The sequence below is a fragment of the Equus asinus genome, chromosome 6 (genome assembly GCF_041296235.1).
Source record: "Equus asinus isolate D_3611 breed Donkey chromosome 6, EquAss-T2T_v2, whole genome shotgun sequence".
Taxonomy (NCBI): Eukaryota; Metazoa; Chordata; class Mammalia; order Perissodactyla; family Equidae; genus Equus; species Equus asinus.
The window spans coordinates 75,421,297-75,443,291 of record NC_091795.1 but is presented as its reverse complement, the minus strand read 5'-3'; the positions used below and the strand labels follow the sequence as shown (position 1 = coordinate 75,443,291).

General features: G+C 33.4%; 1 protein-coding gene across 17 annotated transcripts in view; it reads left to right on the top strand.

Annotated features, from left to right (window-relative positions):
• Nucleotides 1-21,995, top strand: part of BIRC6 (baculoviral IAP repeat containing 6) — a 223,946-nt gene that overhangs the window by 121,233 nt on the left and 80,718 nt on the right. For all 17 annotated transcript variants that reach the window (XR_011504108.1, XR_011504109.1, XR_011504110.1 and 14 more), the window contains 13 exons: nt 326-453; nt 6,745-7,307; nt 8,286-8,461; nt 9,447-9,543; nt 9,692-9,886; nt 10,847-11,047; nt 13,272-13,551; nt 14,699-14,955; nt 15,214-15,322; nt 17,773-17,994; nt 19,025-19,805; nt 21,218-21,361; nt 21,816-21,945. Coding sequence is in view for 14 of the 17 variants with exons in the window: in XM_070512298.1 (XP_070368399.1) it covers nt 326-453; nt 6,745-7,307; nt 8,286-8,461; nt 9,447-9,543; nt 9,692-9,886; nt 10,847-11,047; nt 13,272-13,551; nt 14,699-14,955; nt 15,214-15,322; nt 17,773-17,994; nt 19,025-19,805; nt 21,218-21,361; nt 21,816-21,945 (3,283 nt within the window). In the remaining 3 variants the exon portion in view is untranslated. The remainder of the gene's footprint in view (nt 1-325; nt 454-6,744; nt 7,308-8,285; nt 8,462-9,446; nt 9,544-9,691; nt 9,887-10,846; nt 11,048-13,271; nt 13,552-14,698; nt 14,956-15,213; nt 15,323-17,772; nt 17,995-19,024; nt 19,806-21,217; nt 21,362-21,815; nt 21,946-21,995) is intronic.

The window sequence follows — 21,995 nt, the reverse complement described above, 5'->3', positions numbered from 1 at the left end:
ATCAATGCATAATTCCTTTGTACTTTTCAAAGGGTTATAAAGATATTTCTTACGTAATGAGATGAATCTTTTTTTGTATTGAGTTAAATAAACCTAATGTAAGTTGTTCTAAACCATAATGAAAAATTATTGACAATAGAATCTGTAATTTTCAATTTAAAAATAAATGTATCAAGACCTAAAAAGTTGATTTCCTGCTATCACTGTTAATATTTTTGTTTTTCTTCGTATGTATCGCTTGACTTAACACATGATACTTTTTAAGAGAATAATTCTGTAAATAGTATCAGTAAGCAGTTTTCAGTGGAATTTCATTTCTTTTCAGGTTGGTCCAACAGCTACACAAGCTATGCAAGAATTTCTTACTCGATTACAAGTGCATCTTTCTTCAACATGTCCTCAGATATTCAGTGAATTTTTGCTTAAGCTAATTCATATACTTTCAACAGAAAGGTAAATTTCAGTATGTACATATATTCCTGTTATAGAAGTAATATGTAATCCTCCAAATAAACTTTCCTTTACCATTTGTTGGAGGTTTATCTGGGAACAGATAAGAAGAAAGATAGTAGGGATTAAGGGGAGAAGTGTTTACTGATGTGTTTCGTGATTGTTTTCACTTCATTTCGTAATAGTGTTCCCAGATCCTGAACTCTCTGTTATGAAAGGAATTTGTTAGTGTTGTCTAGTCAATTCTGACTCCTCGTGACCCTGTGTACAGCAGAGCAGAACCCTGGCTGGTCTTTTTGGGCCATCCCCTCACCTTTCAGTACTGTAGCAGACAATGCTCCGCTGCTGTTCATAGGGTTTTCATGGCAAGTTTTTCTGGAAGCGGGTGGCCAGGCTCTTCTTTCTAGTCTGTCTTAGCTGGAAGCTCCACTGAAACTGTGGGTGACCCTCCTGTTATTTGAAATACCGGTGGCATAGTTTTCAGCATCACAGCAATACACAGATGCCACAGTCTGGCATCCCACAGATTGGGGGTATGGTTTCCTGACCAGGAAAGGAACGTAGGCCTCAGTGGTGAGAGTGCTGAATCTTAACCACTAGACCACCAGGGCTGGCTATGAAAGGAATACAGTGTGTCAGATCTCTCCTTGCTTGTGATGGTTTCGTAGATTTGTTGTTATAAATCTTCTAGGTGAAATTTACTTTCAGCTGTTTAAATTGTTCTAGAATACAGATAGAGAATTAAAGCTAGTATTGATTTTATTTGAAACCAAAATATGATAAGAAAACTTGAAAATGATAGCTTAGAATAGAAAGTTACATACTAATCTCAAATAGAAATTGTAAGTAAATTTATTAACAAAATCAGACAATATGTTAAAAGAATAAACTGTGACCATGAGGGGTTGATTCTTAAAATGCAGGAATGATTCAATATCATATAATATATATCATACTAATGAATCATTTTTATCATACAATAAGACATTTCATAATACCCAAGGTTGCTTTCTGATAAAAACTTTTAATGAAATATAAACAGTGTCATCTTATTTAAAGTTAAAATAAAAACTGCATGAAGATCAAATCTAACTCTGGCATATTTGATTATTTTAAAAATTCTCGTTAACATCAGGAACAAGTTGAAGGTGCTGTTAGCTGTCTATTATTTAACTTCATTCTGGAAGTGCCAGTGAATTTAAAATTTTTTTTTAAATGTTTATTAGAAAATGGTTAAAATCATTTGTAGATTACATGGCTTTTCTTCAAAAAATTAATTTAAAAATATTAGAAACGAGGAAAAGGTGACAGTTTGACATAAAATTAATAGTTTATTCATAGTAATATTTTTTATAAAACAGCAAAATACCTGACATGTAGTACAAAAATTGAAGTGCAAAATTTATGTGGAGATATCTTTTCATACTTGCAGATAATTTTACCTCATAGCTGTTGTCTTTGTGCGTTTTCCTCTTCCTTTATAACTATTTTAAAACACGAATGTGGTTGTAGTTCAACTTGTTTGTAGTATATACACAGTGAAGGATAGAGGCAAGAAAAAGTAGATTTACAAAACCAAAGACATGCTATTAGGATGTGCATACATGTATTTGGAAACATGAACGTGAAGATTATGTGAGAACTTGGGTGATAAAAATAAAACCAGCTGACAAGCAAAAATCAGTCACCATTTATTTCATTTTTCTTTTAACGAGGCTTTTTTTTTTTTAACTCTATATGAGATCTCTAAACATATTCAATAGGTAGAGGCTTTAGTATAGTCCTGTTCATGGAGTTATACAACACTAAAAGTTTTCATATGAAAATTCTATACATTTACTCTAACATTTCCTACAGAAATATTAGTGTTGCTTTCAGTTTAGTTACATACTATGTTTTTTTTAAAGCGGAGATATTTATAGGTTTACATGCCTCAAAAACTAATTAGAAATTTCTTTTCAGCTACTCTTCCATCCTCTTCCGCCCTATATACACACTTCATAAATTTTCTAGCACAATTTCTTTAATTGAATCCATAGGCCCCGGCCCAAGATCACTCTTAGTTTTTGTTTTGCGTGTTTTTAAGAAAGTCACTGGTGTCCTGATAAATTACCAGCAACTCTTTCATTACATTAATAATATAGATTGAAAAGAAATACCCAGTCTTAGTATAAGGAGGGCATTCAGTTTTATGAGGTGAGTATTTTGCAGATATTTTCTATTGGTCTGTGGATTATATTTTCATTTTATTAACGGTCTCTTTCAAAAAGCAGTTTTTTGTTTTGATGAAGTTCTGTCAACGTTTTCGTTTGTATATTGTTATTTTTGTGTCATAAAAAAATTCTTGCCTAACCCAGTGTCATGCAGGTGATCCCCTATGTTTTCTTCCAGAAATTTTATAATTTGGGGTTTTATTTTTAGGTTTACATTGAGTTAACTTTCCATTTGGGTTAAAGTTCTTTTTTTTGCCTATGGATGTCCGTGTTCCTATACTGTTTGTTGAAAAGACTGTCCTGTTTTCATTGAATTCTCTTTGTACCCTTTTCAAAAATCAGTTGACTGTATTTGTTTTGCTCTATTTCTGGACTCCCTTCTATAAAATTGATGTTTGTGTCTGTTCTTTTCCAATATCACTCTGCCTTGGTACTTTTATATTATTTCTTGAAATTTGGTAGTGTGGATTTTCCAACTTTGTTCTTCTTTTTTTAGAATTGTTTTGGCTATTCTAGTTCCTTTGCTTTTCCATATAAATTTTAGAATCAGCTTATTGTCCCCCCCCCCCCAAAAAAAAAAACCCCTGCTGGAGTTTGATTGAGAATCCATCAATCTATAGGTCAATTTTGGAAGAGTTGTAACCTCTTTGAGATTTTTCTTTGTACAGTCACGTGGTCAGTGAATAAAGACAGTTTTTCTCCTCCTGTCCAATGTGTATGGCTTTTTTTTTCCCCTCCCCTAAAAGTCCGGGTTAGGACTTCCAAAGTCATCCAATCGAAATGGTGAAATTTGCCCTCTGTTTTTTTCTCGTTCTTACTGGGAAAACATTCAGTCTTTCAGAAGTAGAGATGTTATTAGCTGTAGCTTCTTTTGTAAATGCCTGATATCAAGTTGAGGAGGTTCTTTTGTTCCTAACTTACTAAACTTTTTTAAAAATCATTTATTACTCTTAGATTTTATGAAATGCTTTTTCTGCATCTACTGAAATGATTATATTTTGTTTCTTATAAAGTCTGCAGATATGGTGAATTACATTGATTGATTTTTTTTTTTTAAGATTTTACTTTTTTCCTTTTTCTCCTCAAAACACCCCAGTACATAGTTGTATATTTTTACTTGAGGCATGTGGGATGCTGCCTCAGTATGGCTTGGTGAGCGGTGCCATGTCCGCGCCCAGGATCCGAACCAGTGAAACCCTGGCCGCTGCAGCGGAGCGTGTGAACTTAACCACTCGGCCACGGGGCTGGCCCCTGTTTTTTTTAAGTATTGGTCAATATACATTCCCAGGGTAGACTCACTTGGTCATTATATATTATTCTTTTTATATCTTACTGGATTTAATTAGTTAGTATTTTGTTGAAGATTTTTGAATCTGTTTACGAGGGATATTTGCATTTTTCTTAGAATGTTTTGGTTTTTGTGTCAAGGTAATGCTGGACTCATAAAATGTGTCCACTTTTATATTTTCTGGAAGAAGTTGTGTAAAAGTGATTATTACTTACATATTTGATAGCATTCACCATTGAGGCACCCTGGGTCTGGAGTTTTCTTTCTAGAAAAAGTATTCAATTTATTTTATAGATAAAGGATTGTTGAGGTTTTCTTTCTACTTGAGTGAGCTTTGGCAGTTTGTGTCTTGAAGGAATTTGTTTATTTCATCTATGTTGTTGAATGTATTATTTGTAATATTTCTTAATTATCCTTTTAATGTTTATAGGATCTAGTTAGATTCCTTTTATCATTTCAGATGTTGGTAATTTTATCATTTACTTATTTATTTTGGTTATTCTTGCTAGCAGTTTATCCATGTTATTGATATTTTCAGAGAACCAACTTAAAGCTTTGTTGATATTCTTTATTTTTTCATTTCCAATTTTTATTTCTGCTGTAATAGTTATTTCCTTTTTTCTGCTTTCTTTGCGTTTTATTTGCTCTTTTCTAGCTTAAATTGACTTTAGACCTTTCATCTTTTCTCATATAAGCATTTGACAATATCTGTCTCTAAATTGATCTATTTAGGCCACTTTACATTTAATAGTTATTGATATTGTGGACTAAAATTTATCACTTTGCCATTTTTCTATTTATTTAATCTACATTACCTGTTTTTGATATTTTTCTGTCTACTTTTGGATTAAGTATTTCTTTTTTGATTTCATTTTGTTTCCACTATTGACTTACTATTGATAACTAAAAAGTTTGATAATAGTGTTTTCCCTGGCTTTACACTATACATCTTTATTTCATCACAGTCTACCTTCAAATATTATTTTACCTCAACTCAGTATAATGTCAGAACTTCAGAATAGTGTATTTCCAATTTCTTTCTCCCATCTTTTGTGACATAGTTGTCATATGTTTACTTTTACATATGCTGTAAACACATAATACATTCCTATGGTATTTTGCTTTAGATAATCACATATCTTTTAGACACTGAAGTAAATAGTATTTATGCTTGGAAATAGACAAGCCTCTTCTCCTGTATGATTAGTGTGAGGATTTGAGTCATTCTTTTCCGGAGTTGAGCTGGGTTTGGGCTTTGCTGTTGCTATGTTACCTTAGTGTTACATCAGCTTCAAATTGATCTAGTTACTTTCTGCTTCAGTAGGGCTTCGGGTACAGGGGGCTTGTTTCCAGTGTTCTTGCTCCATCCTCAAATTTTCATTCTTCCGTATACAATTGTACCACAGAGGGACTCTCTTCATGGCTGCTTCTCTAGTAGTCAGCTACTTTTGCTTGTTTCTTGGTGTTTGCTCCTAGTGGTGGCAGGTGTTCTCTGATCTCAGTCTTTGGCAGGCCTCAGGGCCCATCAATGAATTTTTTTCCTCCTTCTGTCAGCCAAATTCTGGCTTGTATCTTTGGCTATTTCTGAGCAGGAGAGCATTTCCTTCTCTCCACTGGTGGGAAACTCCTAATGATATTTTAGGATTTCTTTTCCTGACACCAAATATATGATGTTTCTTTCAGTATCATTTTTCTGATTATCTGACATCCACTGTCTCATACAATTCAATTCTATTCTGACACCACCCAAAGTTAGCATGAGATTCACACGTTTAACTGCTCAGTCTCACAAGACTGCCCTCACTTCAGGGGCCAGTTTCAAGTTCCCAGGTTACCCACCCATCCGTCCAGTTTGGCTACAAATTCAGGTGTTCTCACAACCCTCTCCTTAGGTTCCATAATCCACTAGAATGACTCATAGAACCTAAGAAAAAGTGTGTTATTTACCAGTTTGTTATAAAATGTATAACTCAGGAACAGCTAAATGGAATAGATACATAGGGCGAGGTGTGTATGGGAGGTGGTTAGGGAGAGTGCCTGTGAATGGAGGTGATCTCCAAGAGTTCTGTGTTACCACCTTCGCATACCTGGTGTTTAGCAATTTGTTAAATGTTTTTGCTGAATTCTTCTTACCTATTTGTCTTTTGCTAGAATCTCTTCTTCCCCAGTTCTGACACAGAAAAGCCAGTGCTCATGTTGCATCTCCCTGAAGGTGCCTGTCTTTTCATGGATTTCAGGCTTTTTGGTACCCTGTGATCTCAGCTCTCTTATGGATTCAAGAAAACTTATGACTTGACAGTTAGTTTGGCTTCTTCTTGTTGATAGGTTGGGGGTGATGATCTTTCTAGCTTTTTGTATCTTACGCATAAGCAGAACTTGAGAGCATTCAATTTTGATGCATAAGAATTATTTGACTGAATCTTAATTTTTGAAAAACAAAATCAGTAGGGAATGTCTAAAATAGCAACATTTGAGGATGTAACAAACCAGAGCTCATTTCATTATGAGGAGTTCCTTGTGCCTTAAGTATTTTAATCTGTAGCTGCAAAATCACCTATTTTATTTACTTGTCCTTTAGTTTTCTATTTGGAAGGGAAATCATTTTTTGGTTTTGTATAAAGTAGAGGCAAGAACAAGGACGACTCAGGAAGAGATCTAAACTGTTTGCTACAAAATGAAGTAGTGAATACCAAAAGTTTAATTATTCTTTAGCTTTCTTGTATTGTGGTAGTTAGTTCTTTCAAAACAACTTGAAATGGATTGCTTTTTAATCCTCTTTTTTTTTTTTCACAGGGGTGCCTTCCAGACAGGCCAAGGACCTCTTGATGCCCAAGTAAAGCTCTTAGAATTCACTCTGGAGCAGAATTTTGAAGTCGTTTCAGTTAGTACTATTTCTGCTGTGATAGAATCTGTCACCTTTTTAGTGCATCACTATATCACGTGCTCAGACAAAGTAATGTCTCGAAGTGGATCAGATAGCTCAGTGGGTGCTCGAGCATGCTTTGGGGGACTCTTTGCCAACCTCATTCGTCCAGGTGATGCAAAAGCAGTTTGTGGCGAAATGACAAGAGATCAACTCATGTTTGATTTGTTAAAACTGGTTAACATTTTAGTACAGCTGCCTCTTTCAGGCAATAGGGAATACAGTGCAAGAGTGTCTGTGACCTCCAGTACAACAGACAGTGTTTCAGATGAAGAAAAAGTCTCAGGAGGCAAAGATGGTAATGGAAGCAGTAGTAGTATTCAAGGATCACCTGCATATGTTGCTGACTTAGTGTTAGCCAACCAACAGATTATGAGCCAGATTTTGTCTGCTCTGGGCCTGTGTAATAGCAGTGCCATGGCGATGATAATTGGTACGTATTGAGAATATTAATCTTATACTTGTTTATGGTACTATATCTCTTTTCTTAAGCAATATATGAATTCATTTTCTTTTTATTTTATAGCATGGAGCTATTTTATTGTAAACTTCTTAGCACGATTTTTATTAGTGAAAACTTTTACGGAGTGCCTTCAATCAATAAATGAAATTGAAATATTGAAAAATTTTAATTGTGAATTTAAAAAAATTGGAAAATACTAACAAAATAACTTGTAGTGAGGTAAATTAAGAAAAAAAAATCACTCTCATAAATCAGGTACCATAATATATAGCCACACATCTCTAACGTTTTAAAGATGAAAAATTTCACATCAAATTTTGTATTAGGAAACAAGTGAGATATATTTATTCACATTTTTTTAAGTGAAATGTAAAATTTTATTCAAAGTGTACAACAGTTTCTATGACACATATATCAATGTAAAACCCATATAGTTGCTTAACTTTACTACCTATTGAAAACTAATGTTAGTTTTTTTAAATAATTGAACTTGTGTAAATTTTGACAAAATCCATTTCTGATAACATTTTTGTGTGTTAGTATTTCTTTCTTTGTGTAAGGGAAATAACCATATCTTCTCTTTGATTAGATGTTTTGAAATAGAGTTACATAACAGTATCGCTTCTTTTTCTTTCAATTTTCTTTCTTCTTGATGTATAGCTAACAATGGTGTATAGCTAATGATATATAGCTTCTTGATTTATACCTTAGTCATAACAGAGCCATTTCCTTTTATTAAAAAGATAACCAAAAACATTCTTTACTGAATGTTATGAGAGAAATTTTTATTTCTAGATATATGTATATGTATACACACACACACAGCTATTATGTACCCATCCTTCAATGGTTTCAGGAAAAATGGCTTTTAAGGCTTCTCTATTTTAATTATTATTGGTTTTTAAGGATATGTTTTTAAAAAATGTGTAATCTTTTTATTTGAACTAGGGGCAAGTGGATTACATCTCACTAAACATGAAAACTTTCATGGTGGGTTAGATGCCATATCCGTTGGGGATGGATTGTTTACCATACTGACAACTCTTAGTAAAAAAGCTTCTACAGTCCACATGATGCTGCAGCCAATTTTAACCTACATGGCCTGTGGATATATGGGCAGACAAGTAAGTTCAATCCAGCAACAATTAGACTAATTTAAGTAGCTTCCAGCAGTGGCAGTAGAGGATTATGTATAGGACGGAGACAAATAGAGTATTCATATTACATATTGGAAAATGAACAGCATCAGCGGATGAGAACTGTAGAGCTTCTATTATTAGTAGAAGCTGGAGAGTTAAGTTTTCTTGAAGGGATATTGTCAAAGATGACCACAGTGATATAAGAATAAAACATTTAACATATATTCTTAACTTTCAGATTTTTTTTCCTGTTGTCCCGAGAAGTAGTTTTTTCCTTTTCCCTAAAAATAGCATAGTTGAATACCAAAATGTTCTCTGTAGATGTTACATATGCAAATTTAATATGAGTATTTTTTCAAGCTTATGTTGCATGTTTAGTTTCCTTTCAGTTAAAAGGGATTAGGGTAATTTTAAAAGAAAAATTAGAATGTTACTGTATTTTATATTTTCTTTTTAAAATAATGAAATTTTAGGAATCAGTGTGATTATTTTAACTTCTAGTCCCTTGACCATTTTTTCAAATGCAGATTTTAAAACATAATTTCTTAAAGAGTCTTTTTTATGTCACTATATAATTTTTCTTAAATATTTATTGCATGTGTATATATATTTCTCCATTGGAAGATACAAAGTTATTTGAGAAGGATCAGTTTTTAAGTGAAATTAGTGTCTAGTGTAATACAAAATCAGTATGCATTAAGGTTGAAATGGTAATAGTAGGGAAAGACAGATGTTTAAAAAAATGCTCTGAGTTCAGAGAGGAGACTATTTCCTTCCTTTTTGATTCGGGTAAGATTTCTTGTGTATTTTGGCAGACATTTGGTATTTGGTCGTTTAGATTAAGGCTGTCACTTTACAATAATTAACTATATAAGAATATTACATTGAATAAGAAGTTTAGTTGTCCTAATACACAGGAAATATTTAATCACCATTTTAAAATCACAGTATACATGTGTGTTTTTTTTAGGGCTCTCTTGCTACTTGCCAGTTATCAGAACCATTACTGTGGTTTATTTTGAGAGTATTGGATACTAGTGATGCCTTGAAAGCTTTCCACGATATGGGTAAGATAAAATTCCAAAAACTCTCATTTAAGTGTAATCATTCGATAGTACATTATGTTCTTATTTTTGTAGCCTTCTGTGAAAGTTGACTCAATGTCAAACCATCTATCTTAACATAATTTTCATTTAGTATTCTTTTTAAATGTAGGTGGTGTTCAGCTCATTTGCAACAACATGGTTACTAGTACAAGGGCTATTGTAAACACTGCAAGAAGTATGGTATCAACTATTATGAAATTTCTTGACTCTGGTCCAAATAAAGCAGTTGATAGCACTTTGAAAACAAGAATCCTAGCCTCTGAGCCTGACAATGCAGAAGGGATCCATAACTTTGCACCCCTCGGTAAGAAAAGTTATTAATCTTATCGGTATGCATTTATGTAGTTTATTAGCTGGTATGAAGCAAAAATAGTTGTCAAAACATTCTGCTGATTAAAAGGAAGTGTTTTTTTTTAAATATTGGCACCTGAGCTAACAGCTGTTGCCAATCTTATTTTTTCTTTCTGCCTTTTCTCCCCAAATCCCCCCAGTATATAGTTGTATATTTTAGTTGTGGGTCCTTCTAGTTGTGGCATGTGGGACACCACCTCAGCATGGCCTAATAAGCGGTGCCATGTCCGCACCCAGGATCTGAACCAGGGAAACCCCGGGCCACTGAAGCAGAGCGCGCAAACTTAACTACTTGGCCACGGGGCCTGCCCCTAAAAGGAAGTTTTTGATAGTTCTTTAGTAGTGAAATTTATTTTTATTTCTGAGTTTAAATAGAAGCACAATTTATGAAACCAAATAGCAGATTTTTATGTCAGTCTTCACTGTAGATGTTAATCAGTTTTGAAGGACTTGTTCCTTCTTATTTTGACTGGTATTTTCTTTTTAAGAAACTTCAGATTTAGACAGTCCTTTTTCCAGTCTACGTAATTCCTTTTATTTATTTTTTTTCTGTATTTCTAACTCATGAAAATTGACAACTGAGAATAAAGGTGATTATTTTCAAGTTGAAGCCTATATTAGACATTCTTTTTTATTTAAATCATTTGAGGATATTTGTGCTAGATTTGTTGTTACTACTTTAGTTTTCATTTGACGTGTGAGTATAAAGAAAGTAGGCAGCAGTTAATAATGAACTGTCTCCTTGCCAGTTGACTGGATGTCCTGATGTTTTATGAATACTGTGACAAATCATGCTAAGTGTACTAAGTACATTCCTGGTATCAAATGTTCATGTTCTGAGCTAATTTTTCTAGTGTAATTGTTGTGATTTGAATAGTTCTTGATGCTTTATTGTGTTTCTTTTGCACATTAGGTACAATCACATCTAGCAGTCCTACTGCCCAGCCAGCCGAGGTGCTTTTGCAGGCTACACCACCCCATAGAAGAGCTCGCTCTGCTGCTTGGTCCTACATCTTTCTGCCAGAGGAGGCTTGGTGCGACCTTACCATTCACCTTCCTGCAGCAGTGCTTCTTAAAGAGATACATATTCAACCTCACCTTGCATCTCTTGCAAGTGGGTAATATTTTTAATAAAGACACATCATGAATATAAACTATAATATAGAAACATTTAAAAATGAGGAAAATATTTAGCAGTGATGTACTCAGATTTATTTCCAGATTGCTTAATTTTGAACAGTTTTTAGTTTAATATTAAACGTTACCACCCAAATCATTTCCCATGAAATGGATTAACATGGTTATTCCCCTCAAACAAATAGAATGTTGTATGAAATCCAAACAAATATATTCCCATTATGCATTATTTTGCCTTTCTTCATCTTCACATTTATTAAGCAATAGCTTTAAGTCAAAATGAGTTAGTTTACATACCTCTAAATAGCAGTTTTAGTTTTCCTAGCTCTGTAATGTGAAATTAACATCGATTCATTTCTCCCTCTATCCCCCATTGTAAGATAATTACATCTGTAAAGAAGTTTTTATTGTAATATTTGAGTGTAATATTTTGAATATTTGAGTGTGATTTTTAAAATTTGTAATATTTTGAGTATCATTCATTAGATGCTTTTTTACTGAGTACATCTTGTTGTAACTTTGCCAGGTAAATAATTCAAAAGAATTTTTAGAAAGCAAGTTACACATTAAGAACAGCAGGAACTCTTTCAAGTATTCATAAAGGAATGGGAAATACTACTTTGCATTTATGATGGTCCCCAGGTTTTTTCTATATAAATATACTAGTTTTTACAGAATTGTTCAAATTATCACGTTTGTTTATGTTCTTTGAGTGATTCTTACTGCTATCAAATGCCACTCAATAATTACATGAAGAACTATAGGAAATTTTGTACATCCCTGGCATATTTGGAAGAATAAATTTTTCCACTTATTTGCAAGATTAGGCTATTATTATACCCTAATAAACGGTTGTGGAATCCACACGTCTTAAATAAAAACAGATATAATGAATAAAATAGTAGAAAAGAAAAACACTAATCCACTGTGTTTTAGCAGGTCAAAAAATATATTACATGGTAAAATGCAAGCCAGTATAAGACTTGGGATAATCTAAGATGAGGAAGAAATTGATTTTATTTGGAAAGATAAAGAGTGGTTCATGTAAATGATAGCTTTGAAGTATGGTTAGAATTTGGACATGGGAATTGAGATAGGACGAATGTTACACAGGAGAACTCTGTTCATTATAAAAGTCTATAGGTTAGGTGTTGCCTACATATGCTTAATAAGACATTTTGGTTTTATTATTGGATTGGAGCACAAATTGAAGATACATTGTGTTTCATTGGAAATAACATAGCCTTTAGAATCAAACGTGGACTTAAATATAAAATGTGTTATTTGTTCCTGTGGGAGTTTGGATTACTTAATCTTTTTGAGTTTGTCAGCTTGTGTAAATGTGGATAATATTTATCTCAAAAGGTTATGAACATTAAATTTAAAAATTGATGTAACTTGTCTAATTCTCAGTGTAAACCTGGTATGTAATTGGCATACAATAAAAGTTACGTCCTAATTTTACAATTAAAATTAAAATCAAAATTCAAATGTTGTTTTAGTTGATAGAAAATTTATTATATGGGCTTCCATGTTATGTTAGATAGAAATAATTTTCCCATAGCAGCTGCTGGTTGGTACTTCATTGGGCCTCCTTAAATTTTAGCAGGGAGTGATCTTTTTAAAAAGAAAACTGGATATTTGTTTAAATTTTGAAAGAGAAACAAAAGATTAGAAGTGGAAACAGTTTCTAAACATGGCTATGTTTAAAATCAATGCAATATGATAGTAGTGAAATAATGAGTTGGTGGGAAAGCACTTTTTTTTTTTAACAATTACATTCTTCCCAAATTATTTATAGTAGTAACCCATAGCATATTAATCAGATGTCCCATATTTTTGGTGATAATTCTGAGTGAAGTAGAAATAACAGAGTAATTGCCTTTTTGACTGCTCTTTTCCTTGGATAGAATCAAGTACATGTGGATTACATATCTTCAGTTATTCCTTTTTTAGCTGAATATTAGAATTTTTTAAACCATTTTTATTATATTGTCGATTTCATATTTTATGTTGGAAAATAGCTCCAAAATCAGTTATGGTGAAAGTCAGTGACAAAGTATGATTTGGTGTATAAAATTTCCTTCTACTAGTTCATAATAAATATAACTGAAAGCTGCTGTTTTACCGGGATTTCCACTATAATATGAGGTCTAGTTCACTTTTTCTTTAGTGATTCTTTAATTTTTCTCCTCCTGCAGCCTGCCCATCCTCAGTGTCTGTTGAAATAAGTGCAGATGGAGTAAATATGCTACCTTTGTCCACTCCTGTTATCACAAGTGGTCTCACCTACATAAAAATTCAGCTTGTAAAAGCTGAAGTAGCTTCTGCTGTCTGCCTTAGACTCCATCGTCCACGAGATGCTAGCACATTAGGCCTTTCACAAATTAAATTACTGGGCCTCACCGCTTTTGGTACCACTTCTTCAGCAACGGTTAATAATCCCTTTCTTCCATCTGAAGATCAGGTATCCAAAACAAGGTATGTTTATTTCTCACTCTTAAAAAAAGTTTTCTGTGCTTTTTATGAAATTGTTTATTCTGTGGTTTCTTTCTTTTTTAAGGTGTAGGAAGTTCTTTGTTCCATAGGTATCTATATAATATCATAATTTTATTAAGATTAATAGAGATAAGAATTCTGTAGAAGCAGAACCCTGAGGATTTGAGATTAAAATTGAGATTTATGTGTGTTTAATCCTTGAGATAACCCAGAGTGTGGTATATGTGAGTATGGGTTCCAGTTCTTTGGATCATAGTCTAATATAGGAATTTCCAGATGTCTATCACCAGGAGTACATCTGAACCATACAAACTGATCATACAGACAGATACCTAGTCTTATATAATAATTCATAAATGCCAGTCAGCAGAAGGGTTAGATTTTAACCATACAAACTGACCAAACAAAGACCTGGGTATATCATTTAATTTATATCCTTTGGGTAAATTTTGATAGTTGGAAATTTTATAGACTTGATTTGTTGAAAGTTTTGCCTGGTAAAAAAAATTTAGGATTTCTTTTTTAAGATTGGCATCTGAGCTAACAAGTGTTGGCAGTCTTTTTTCTTTGTTTTCCTGCTCTTTCTCCTCAAATCCCCCCAGTACGTAGTTGTATATTTTAGTTGTGGGTCCGTCTAGTTGTGGCATGTGGGACGCCGCCTCAGGCCTGATGAGCCCCATGTCCGTGCCCAGGACCTGAACCGGCGAAACCCTGGGCTGCCGAAGCGGAGTGTGCGAAGTTAACCACTCGGCCACTGGGCCAGCCCCTAGGATTTGTTTTTTATTCTCAAGCTGCCAAGACTGCAGTTTTGAGAGTCTACCATCCTATAAAGTTTGTATTTATGTATGTAAATATATGAATATATAAAAGCATTTCCTGGATAATAAAAAAAGCAAGCACATAGTTCCTAAATGCTATTACTACTGAAGTAATTTTATTTGTTATGTTATAGGTGAAACTTAGTGTATGTTTAATTCTTTATTGATGTTACAGTCTTCTAAAACTTCTTTTACATAGGTTGGTGCTATTATGAAACACAACATGTAGATCTTTAAGTTTTGTTTTACCCATGAAATAATTTGAGTTACTTAAATTTACCATATAAGCCATTTTGTGTTGTGTATTTCAGTATTGGATGGTTACGGTTATTACATCATTGCCTTACTCACATAAGTGATTTGGAAGGAATGATGGCAAGTGCGGCTGCACCAACTGCTAATCTGCTACAGACTTGTGCTGCCTTATTGATGTCGCCGTACTGTGGAATGCATTCACCCAACATTGAGGTCGTGCTTGTAAAGATAGGACTGCAGTCCACTAGAATTGGCCTCAAGCTTATAGACATTCTTCTGAGAAATTGTGCAGCATCAGGCAGTGATCCTGCAGGTGACAGTTAACTTTGATATTTTAATTTTTATGTATCTGCAAAGTAATGACAGTTGGACTGTGTGGTATTTGTGATTAGTTCTGTTTCTGAAATTAGCTTCCATTATTGCTTCATTAGTTTTGGAGTTTATTTTTTGTTATTGTGTTGGAAATTACAGAAGAGTTATTTTTAAAGAATAATTTAAAGTGAAATTGATCAGATCTTCCCATCCCGTTTGCTTATTTAGCAAACTTTTTCTTTTGATTCTTTGTTTCAAGATTTAAATAGCCCTTTACTTTTTGGAAGACTGAATGGACTCTCTTCTGACTCTACAATAGACATTCTTTACCAGCTTGGAACAACTCAGGATCCTGGAACAAAAGACAGGTATATGACAATCTCATTTTTCATTTAAGGACACACATACACATAATCACACATAGCGAATGTTGCTTGTAATACTGTTGCCTTAGGTCATTTAATAAAAGTTGACTGTTGATTATATTATACATTTACCTGTATGCCTTACATGATGCAACATCTGGAGAGTTTGACATATTTGGATATATTATAAGCATATTTGAACTCGAATAGAAATATTAATCAATATTGCTTTTGAGGAGTGGATTGGAATAAAATACTAAATATATCACAACCATGTTGTGAGGGGATCTGTGTAAGTTGATGGAGTCATACTCATATTGTCTATCTTAGGTGGTACTTATTAAATGTGTGAATATAGGAATATTGTGTCTATATTAGGTACTTGGACTGTTTTGATAATGGTAATAATGTTTGTTTTGATTACTTATTATCACTTGTTTATAAGACTCTACCATGTTTCTTCTGCTTCCTACCACAAAGTGAAACACTGTCATACCAAGTAAATAATATCTGAATGTTTCACCTAAATGTTTAGTGATTTTTCAGTATAATATAATTTTAGAAGAGTTTTACTAATGTAGTTCTTCCCTGATGTCTTCTACCTCCAAATTGATAAGAACTCCAAGTATTTTTGAAACAGATTTTTAAAAAATTGTTGAGTGGTTTTGATATTCTCTGTTTTTATGAATATCATCTATATCAGAAGAACATTTATAGACTGTGTGATTCTAAATAATCTTTATGCTAGAGATTATTTCCTGAGTTAATATCCTTTTATATATGTATAGGATATTTCATATCCTTTAATATTTTTGTTAATTTGTATTTAAAATGAAATCATTTGGTATTTTCTTAATTTCCTCATAAATTATTAACAAATAATTTTTTGTTCGCTACCTGCTCATTTTTATAGGTACTTACTGAGTAGCTGCTATATGCCTGGAATTGTGCTAGATACTAGAGTCTGGCTTTCTGCCCTTGGAGTTGAGGAGACAGAGCAGTGTTACTCACAAGGGAAGATTTACGCAGGTCACACTTGGGGGTATGGAATAGAGTGCCAGGCAGTGAGGGTGTCTAGGAAAAATTGTTACTTAATCACTGATAATGTAATAGGTCTCATTTATTTTCAGCTAATTGCCTTCATGTTCTCTAGATTAAAAATGTTTAAGTGGCGTATTTAACAAAGTAAATTTATTTTCAGCATGATAACTTCAAAATATTAAACAGGCTAACTTCTTTTCCATTAAACTTTTTGCTTTATATAAACGATAGAACTTTTTAAAAATAGATTGGACTGTTTTTTGACAAAGTAAATAGGAATTTATGCCAAATTTTAATCATAATGGTTGATAGGGTTAAGAAATACATAAAAAGTTTGTGTTAAATATTTTTCTAGAGCAGATTTCTTGAAGTATCTTATGATTATTTAATTTTTAATAGTTTTTTATTATAAGAAAATTACACTTAATAAAATTATTTTCTTTGCATAATTCTTTTTAAAACATAAACGTTTCAGAACTAATGATAGTAACTAGATTGTTCGCTGCTATGTACTGAGAAAATTGTACTCTTCCCTAATTGTTTCATCTCCCTTCCCGTTCTCTAACTTGTGTTTATTTTCTATTATATGAAATGTAAAGGCTTTTATCTTCAGTCTTCCAGGGTAGAAGGAGGGATTAAGTTGTAGTATATACCTTTGACCCCCTTTCTTTTACCCTGAGGCAAAGATTCTTGTGGTCTAAACTAGAAATTTGAAGGCAAACAAAACAAAGATAATACAGTGTTTTAAGTACTTGGCAATAAGTCTTATCACCGTTCTTTTTTAAATAAAGACTCCAGAGCATTATTGCTTTAAAAAGTCTTTTGCTTTCATTTAGTGGTCCCCAGCTCTAGGGGTTTGAGGGTAGGGTGGTGCTTGAAAAAGTACATATGTTGGGGCTATATTCTGTTATCAGAGTGAGGGAACGTGGGTGGCTGCTACTAGTATTTTATAGTTCGGAGCCAGAAGTATGAAACCTACTATATTGTATGAGATTCTTTGCAATGAAGAATTGGCCCCAGGTCACTGCTCTACATTGTGTGAATTTGTTATAAAACAAAAGGCAATTGAGAGGAGAGGGTGAGTTTGTTAAGCTATGTGTCCTATAGTTGTATATATTTATATATTTTGTCATAAATGAGGTGAGAATCAGTGTTTATTTGCTAAATTATAGTTGTGTTCTCTCAAACATTTTCATTTGTTGAGATTGGTAAGGTTATTGGAAAATTAGAACTACTATGTCCTTTATTGCTGATATAATTCCTTTTCCCTCCTATTTTAGATTAAAATCATCAAGAACAATTAGTACACTATTCTGATAAATACTTTGGTTACATACAGTGGTGATATTTATCCATATAAAATTATCGGTTGTGGTATAATTGGTTATTTGAATATATTTTCTTCTTTTAAGAATTCAGGCCTTGTTAAAATGGGTCAGTGATTCTGCAAGAGTGGCTGCTATGAAGAGAAGTGGCAGGATGAGCTACTTGTGCCCTAATTCTTCAACCATAGAGTATGGTCTTCTAATGCCATCTCCTTCTCACTTGCACTGTGTAGCAGCAATTCTATGGCATAGTTATGAACTGCTTGTAGAGTATGACTTACCAGCACTGCTGGACCGAGAGCTCTTTGAGTAAGTATGGTTTGTGAAATCTTTTTTTTTTCCCAGTACTAGATCACTTTAGGTTTTCACTTGATGAAGCAGTATTTTATATGCTTATTTGGATAAAAATAATACTTTGAAAATAGTAATTGAATATAATCAGGTATAATTTTGAAATTAGATGTCACACAAATTTAATTAGTCTTCATGATGTTTTTCCCCTCTGTGTTTATGAAGATATGTTAGTGTCCCTGTCCGCTTTTCTCACCTATAGTTAAAAAGTTTAAAGGGTGCTTCCACAGTTCACAGTAGTTATTCTCATTTGCAAATTTACCCACTAGATTCTTTTATCTTTAATGTGAAACTATGAAGGAAAAGTATTGTGAGAAATTTTGGAAGACCTACTTCTTTACTTTAGACCAAGTTTTTATAATTAGCTGTTTTTACTGCTTTCTAGACAGCTGTTACAATTGTTCTTTTGAGAAGTAGTTTCCACTTACTCACATTTCTACACCAAACTCAGCTAAGGGTTTGCTGAACTTATTGCCTGATAACTGCTAAGTCTGTAGCAGAATATTATATTTATTTCTCAAGAGTTCTATGACTCATAAAGGTTGGCCTTTTGTCCTCTAGTCTGTCATTTTCATATTTGGCCCTACCAGTTGGCATAATCCATGACTTACTAGTGAAACTCATTAATAGTTTTCAATTTGCAGACATGAATTTAAGCCATCAGTCATGTCAATTCAATCTAAACATTTCTTTGGTATAATTTTTCATTGTTTCTCTTGGTGACTTTTTTGAGGTCACACACAGAATGGTAGAACTATTTTAATATAAATCTCTTGGTTTTCTGTACTCATTTTACAAGTCTAATCTAACCTCCAATCTACTTAAATAACATATCTCACAAGCAGTCATCCTGAAATCTTAAGTCATAATATTTAATGTCAAATAAACTATAACTTTCATCAGAGTGATCTCTCAGAAATATTTGAAGCAGTGAGGTCTTTCTAAAAATATGTATGTGTTGTTAACGTGGTATCTTTTATTCCCCTAGGTTGCTTTTTAATTGGTCCATGTCTCTTCCCTGCAATATGGTTTTGAAGAAAGCTGTTGACAGTCTACTTTGCTCGATGTGTCACATACACCCAAGTTATTTTTCTTTGCTCATGGGCTGGATGGGAATTACCCCTCCTCCAGTACAGTGTCACCATAGGCTGTCCATGACAGATGATAGTAAAAAGCAAGATCTTAGTTCGTCTTTAACAGATGACTCTAAAAATGCACAAGCGCCTCTCACACTGACTGAATCACATTTGGCAACCCTTGCTTCCTCCTCTCAATCTCCAGAAGCTATCAAACAATTATTGGACTCAGGTTTGCCTTCTCTTCTTGTGAGGAGTCTGGCTAGTTTCTGCTTTACCCACATTTCTTACTCAGAAAGCATTGCTCAGTCACTAGATATTTCCCAGGACAAACTCAGGCGGCATCATGTTCCACAGCAATGTAGTAAGATGCCTATCACAGCAGACCTGGTTGCTCCTATTCTTAGGTTTTTGACAGAAGTTGGCAATAGCCATATTATGAAAGACTGGCTCGGTGGGTCTGAAGTCAATCCACTATGGACAGCACTTCTGTTTTTATTGTGTCACTCTGGGTCCACTTCTGGAGGACATAATTTAGGTGCACAGCAGACCAGTGCAAGATCAGCTTCTCTTTCTTCAGCTGCTACAACAGGATTGACTACTCAACAGAGGACAGCAATTGAGAATGCAACCGTTGCGTTCTTTCTGCAGTGCATTTCATGCCACCCTAATAATCAAAAGCTGATGGCACAGGTAAAAGTAGAAAACTGGCTTATGTTGTAGCTGTCTTATTTAATATGCTGTCACATAACACAGTGAAATCAATTAAGAAAGGGGCATGTATTAAGGGCAGGTTGATGGTAAAGTTTGGGGTTGGGTGGATCCAAATTTAAACCATTATTAAAAATAAAGTACTGATACCTCCTCCCTTCTCCCCTGAACTGTCACATAAATCAGTTATTCTTTTTTATGAGGTAATGGGATACTTCATTGAGATTCTAGCTATGGGTCATACATTCCTCCCTTAAAAACTCCCCCAAGTAAACAGAACAAGCCTAAAAGAATAAAACTTCAGCTGCTGAAACAGGCTTGATCACTTGAAGGTGGTCATTGAGAGCCTCATCGGCATTGATGCATTGTCTTTTGTTGTAACTGGATTGTTACAACTGTTGGTTTGCTTCTAATGAAGTGGATGTTAGCGTAGGTTTCAGATAGGAGACTCTTGACAAATCACATTAAAAGTCTGAAAGGTGATTTCATTGTATTAAGTCCATGGTGCCAAAAAAGTTAGGCTTATCTCAAGAGTAATTCGAGTTGCTTTTTGCCAGATTCTGCTCCTTTCTAAGTGTTGTGACCTTAAACAAGTTGTTTAACCTATAAAATGGACGTAGTAATACCTGCCTCAAAGATTTTTTTGAGAGGATTAACTATTACAATGTATATAAAGTATCTAGCATAGAGCCTGTCTGAGACGTTGTAGACACCGATAAATAGGAATCAGCTTCTTTTTTTACCTTATTTAGTACTGCTTATTTAGGTCAAACTTTATTAATATCTAGAAGGATAGCTGTCATAACTTTCAAAAAATACTGTATGGTGTAACTGTTTAGAAGGAGAGGAAGATACTTTACTGCCTAAAGTGATTAATTATTAGGAAACTGTATCTAATGTGCCTAATTAAAGAGAAATGATTAAATTACTAATTTTAACCAATTCCACAAATATGGGTATTTGAAAATTTGATTTCTGCCTCTAGCTAGCATGAAATTTTGTGTCCTGTTACTTTCTGGCCTAAATCTCATCTCTCAGCTTCTTCTTAAGGCTTTGTTTTATATTTTCAGTGTACTTTTTTCATAGTTTTTATTGCATTGTAACCACATTGATACTGACTAAATTTAAAACTAAGTTGATTATACTGGATATTTATTATGTGAAAATCTTCTAGTAATAATTTTTCTTATCCACAGAAATTTTTGTTGCACGTTTAACTTTTTATATACTCTGTATTTATATATTTTAAGATGATATAATGTATTCTTTAATTGATTATTTGATGAATTCACATATACTTGTTAATCGACATTCTTAATTTCCTCTTTATTCTTCAGAGTACAAAGATGCAAATAAATACTGTATTTAACTTTTTAAATCTCTTGCCTGGCCAGGTTCTCTGTGAACTATTTCAGACATCTCCTCAAAGAGGGAACCTCCCAACATCGGGGAACATTTCAGGGTTTATACGTAGATTATTTTTGCAGTTGATGTTGGAAGATGAGAAAGTGACAATGTTTCTTCAGTCTCCCTGTCCAGTGAGTATTTAACAGTTAAATTAAATTTTAATGATAAGCTGTATGTAAATATATTTTGTAATTTCATATCAGGGCTTGCAGTTATCTCAACATTCTAATTTCTCATATAGCAAACTGCAACTGGGACAAATTTTATACCTAACGATAGAACTTAAAAATCTCTTGCGGATAACCCTCCCTGCCTAGAATAACCTAATTATACTTTACCGTGAATGGTACAATTTGATTTGGGGAAAAGTGGCAGAATATTAGGGTACAGTAGTGCTAATGTAAATGTTGGCCAACAAATCACATGGCAAATAAATGTGCTACATTTGAAGAAATATGTAAAGTAAACCCTTTATATAGTGTGTGCATTATTGAATTTTTAAATTCTTTTATGCTTTTGAAATTGTTTTGTAACGATATACATTTCTAAAAATCATTTCTTGATTTCTTTTGAATTAATTTTCAGCTGTACAAAGGTAGAATTAATGCTACTAGCCATGTCATCCAGCATCCAATGTATGGAGCAGGCCACAAATTCCGTACACTTCATTTACCAGTCTCGACGACATTATCAGAAGTTCTTGACAGAGTGTCAGGCAAGTCAAATCTAAATATCAATTTTTCTTTAACTTTATGTTAGATGTAT